Genomic DNA, 4,206 nt, shown 5'->3' with positions numbered 1-4,206 from the left:
GCGGTTCTGAGAGCATCTCATGTATCATCGCTCCTGCACTTCAAAATGGCTTTAAATAAAGTGCCCCTGCCCCCATTTTGAAGTGCAGGGATGCTGATACATGAGATGTGGAGGCTAGCTAAAGCACAGTAATTATATCTCTCCAGCAGACTCAGTTACTCATTGGAGCAGCCTCTGTGCTCATGTAAAGGCAGCCAATGGTCTCAAGTTGCAACAAAGGAAGTTTAGGTTAGATATTAGGAAAAACTTTCTCACAAGAAGGGTAATAAAGCACTGGAAAAGGTTACTCAGAGAAGTGGTGGAGTCTCCATCCTTGGAGGTTTTTAAGACCCGGCTAGACAAAGCCTTGGCTGGGCTGAGATAGTTGGGGCTGGTCCTGCTTTGAGCACGGGATTGCACTAGATGTGACCTCTGGAGGTCTCTTTTCACCCCGTTTTCTGTGATCCTGTGATTCAGCAATCAGCTGCTTGGTGCTCCTGAGTGTTTCCTCTGTCTCCCCAGGGAATGTGAGGGCCCAGGTGGCTGTGGGTGTGACTGTCCCCATCCTGTGCCTGGTCGCTGCCGCTGCAGCTGCCATCTTCTACATCAGGCACTGGCAGAAAGCAGGTAGGTGTCTCCCTTTATCCCCACTCCTGCAGTGCAGGTTTCACCATGCAGGGAGCTCCCTGAAATGTGCAGGGATTGCTGGTCACGTGTGAGAACTGTGCCCCTGCAAGTGCTCCCCGGGAAAGCAAGCATGACAGCACAGAAGTGAGGCCAACGGTGCTGCCCTGGGTGTTGACAGCAGGTTCCTGATGTCTGCAGTCTCAGACTGTCTCCTGCCACCACAGAAGAGCAGCCAGGCACAGGAGGACCCTGGATTCTCACTGCTCCTTGCCCATGAGCCGCTCCGGGAGCTGGTGCTGGAAGGATGAGGAGTTCGGATTAGTGGTTGGGAGCCTGGGGTGGGAGCAGCTCTTCCTCTTTTAAGTCTGGGCAGCTGCCCTGTTCTCAGCCCCCCAGGCTTTGCAGTGTGGGGCTAACCCCGCTGCCACTGCCGGTTCCTTGTCTTCAACAAGCCCCCTACCCAGCCCCTCTCCCTGATGTTTTTGGCCAGGGGAGAGGGACGCAGTGCTGAGAACCGTGGCCAGGGTGCTGGGGCTGGCAAATCTAACACTGATTTTCTCTCTTGCTTTGCAGAGGAGACATTTTTCTCTGCCTGGAGGAGGTGAGTGCAGCTTGGGTAGCAAGCAGGCTCTTGGTGGCATGGGAGAGGGCAGGGACAAATCCAGTGCCATCTGGTTTAAAAGACACTAGGCTACTCCAAGCTTGGTGCCAGGGTCAGTGGACCTCTCAGCTCTGGCTGCTGCCCCTCCCCCTGGGATGGATTGGAGCCAGCTCTCATTGCTGCAGCCACCTAAGGCTCTGGGGCCTGACTCCCTGTCACCCTGCACCTTATGCTGTTGTTTCTCCCAGGGCAAGATGAGGACAAGACATGGCCCAGTCAGAGTAGGAGCATTTGACAGCCCCTCAGCAGTGATGGAAGTAGAGGCGTATGGTGTCTCAGAGGGAAGCAGGGAATTGGCTCCTCCATCCTTTTCCTCCCCTCCATCATCAGTCTCCACCTTGGCTGAAGCCAGGGCAGGGCAAGGGGGTCCCTAAGAAAGTTTCTTCAGGCTGATCCCTGCACACAGGCACCAGGACAGCCTGTCACAGTGCAGCAGCTGCCACTGCCTTGGGGCAGGCATGAGAGGTCAGCAAGCCTGGTACTGCATGGGCAGCAGGGCACTCAGGACAAGTAGGCAGATGGAGTCAGACTGCACCCCAGCCCAGCCCAGGCTCTGGCCTTTCTTATGACATGGCCAAAGGCAGCACAGCTCTTGGGACATTTGGTCCTAGTGCCCAGCTTGAGCTGGCTAGAGGCCAAAGGGAGGAACTGGCATCAGACGCTGGTGGTGACATCCTGGCTGCCTATTTGGAAACAGTCAGTGCTCACTTGCCCTGCTGGGTCACCAGGGGTGAAACAGGCCTGGGGATTATCTGGGCTCTCCCTTGCTCTCCGCTGGCCTGCAGCAGCCCCTTTTGGGTTGGGGAAGAGCACCCCATGGGCAGAGAGGTTACACAGGGGACTTGAACAGTGGGCCCTATGCAGGTGACAGCTGACCTGCACCCCCATGCTGCCTCTGTGACCTGCTTGTCTAGCTGACCAATGGCAGCTGGCAGTGAGTTGGGACTGCCTCTGTCCATCCCAGCAGCCCCTGGAGCCCAAAGGAGTCCTGTCCCTGAAGAGGGATTGGGGGAATCCCAGCCAGTCCGGGGGCAGAGACTGCAGCTGGACTTTACTGAGGATGGTGCTGGGCAGAGGGGAGGTGGCCCGGAGGGCTGGATCAGGTCCAGAAAAACCAAATGCAGAGACAGTCATGTTGTTAGAGCAGGGGCAGAGCTGAGAACCACAACCCTACAGCTCAGGAATGACTGGGGCTCGATTCTCCCTGACACCAAGGCCCATTCCCTTCAGGCCACAAAGGGGCCCTTGACATGAATGGTAACCTGGCCCTCGGCGTGTAGGTGCCTTCTCCATCTGACCGTCCATTTGTCTGTCTCCCTGTGCCATGCTCTGCGAGTGTCCATGCTATTCCCTGGCTCTCATTTCATCTTCTCCACAGGAGCACGCTGGACCCAGAGCAGCAGGAGCCCCTGCCCCAGGGGCTGTCTCCCCCAGCTGCTGTGGGCTCCTCCAAGCTGGATCCAACATATGGAAATGGTAAGGTCCCTCCTGCATGGAGGAGGGACATGGGGCCCTCTGTCCTGACTCCCTGCTCACAATGCTCAGTCCACACAATGCTTGGTGCAGAGGGGGCAGTGGTTGGGTGACATGATGCCGACCAGCACCGGGCTGGGCTGAGCTCAGGTGCCTGCACCAGGTGCTGGTGACCAGGATGTGGGGAGCTGCCCCAGGCCAGAGCTGTCATGGGGATGTTCTGCTCTGGTCCTGCAGAGCTCACGTGGCACAGCTAAGCTCTGCTCAGACCCAGAGGCTCTGACCCTGCCTGTCATTCGGGAGGTGATGAATGTCAGCACGAGGCAGGATCTTCCCAGTCTTGTCTACAAGGGAGTGTGGCTCTTCCAACTCTCAGTGCCCCATGGCACTATTGTCGTTCCTCTATAATTTTTCGGTTGGGAACCTTGGGCCACCCCCGTTAGGTGGCCGTCAGTGTTGCTGGCACCCGGCGGGTTGCCGGGCAGGTCTTTCCTTGGAACCTTCTTTCAAAAAAAATTCTTCGGGGGCCGCCACTGTGGTGAAGCACTGCTGGACTATTTCAGCTCATCAGCTTCCGTGTCGACCCTGAGCTGTTGGGGCTGGAAGGATCTGACTTGATCAGAGCTCAGCCCAGACGGCCTTGGCCAGCCTGCTGCTGCCTGGGGGCTTTGTGTGTGGGCTGCCGGGGTGGGACTTCAGCACCAGGGAGCAGGGGGTGCAAAGCACAGTCACTGCCTCTAAAGTCAACAAGGCCTAAGTGAAACCTGACTTTTCCTTCCAGTGTATCCCCAGGAGCAAGGGAGTGGAGACGTGGTCTATTCTGTTGTCAGCATCAAGAAAGGAGGCAGGGGTGAGTGGCACAGAGCTGTGTCTCGTTGGAGAGGGAAGGGGGGTTTAGCACAGCGGTGGGTGAGGCAATGCACAGGCACAGCTGGGTTTCCTGGGCAGGCATTTGGTTCTGATGGTCTGTCACTTTCTCACCCAATTAAGTGCCAGGAGCCACTGGCAGCTCCATGTGTGCAGAGGTAGCAGGGAGGCACCAGGCTGCTGGGGAGATGTGTCCCTTTGCAAGGAGCTCCCTCAGCACATGGGCCTGGTACCTCACGAGCTCCACCAGGACACGCAGGCACTCTCGCCCCTGCTGGCACTTCCCCCCCAGCACCCAGATCCAGCCACTGCTGGGTGGGCCAGCTGTGGGGCAGGACAGACAGAAAACTGGGATGCCCCACGTGCAGGTCCCCCCGCCCACTGTCAGCCTGAATGCTTCAGAGTTCCTATTATAAAAGCTCTGTTCTGGGGAAAATCTTACATCAGGGTAATTCAGTTTAAATCACAAATGTCCAGCTTCTTAGCAGTCAGGGGCTGCATACTGTGTGGGCACAGACCATGGGGACACACAATGCTTAGGCCACTTGCCCTTCAGGTAACCTCCCCTCTGCCGTGCAGGCAGCCCAGCTTCCCCCTGC

General features: G+C 57.3%; 1 protein-coding gene across 1 annotated transcript in view; it reads left to right on the top strand.

Annotated features, from left to right (window-relative positions):
- Positions 1 to 4,206, top strand: part of LOC102378433 (Fc receptor-like protein 3) — a 41,560-nt gene that overhangs the window by 31,541 nt on the left and 5,813 nt on the right. Inside the window, exons 10-13 of the mRNA XM_025195518.1 lie at positions 502 to 606; positions 1,180 to 1,207; positions 2,646 to 2,743; positions 3,522 to 3,590. Coding sequence (XP_025051303.1) covers positions 502 to 606; positions 1,180 to 1,207; positions 2,646 to 2,743; positions 3,522 to 3,590 — 300 coding nt within the window. The remainder of the gene's footprint in view (positions 1 to 501; positions 607 to 1,179; positions 1,208 to 2,645; positions 2,744 to 3,521; positions 3,591 to 4,206) is intronic.

Source organism: Alligator sinensis, unplaced genomic scaffold (genome assembly GCF_000455745.1).
Source record: "Alligator sinensis unplaced genomic scaffold, ASM45574v1 scaffold1922_1, whole genome shotgun sequence".
NCBI classification, from domain to species: domain Eukaryota; kingdom Metazoa; phylum Chordata; order Crocodylia; family Alligatoridae; genus Alligator; species Alligator sinensis.
This window is presented reverse-complemented; position numbering and strand designations above follow the sequence as displayed.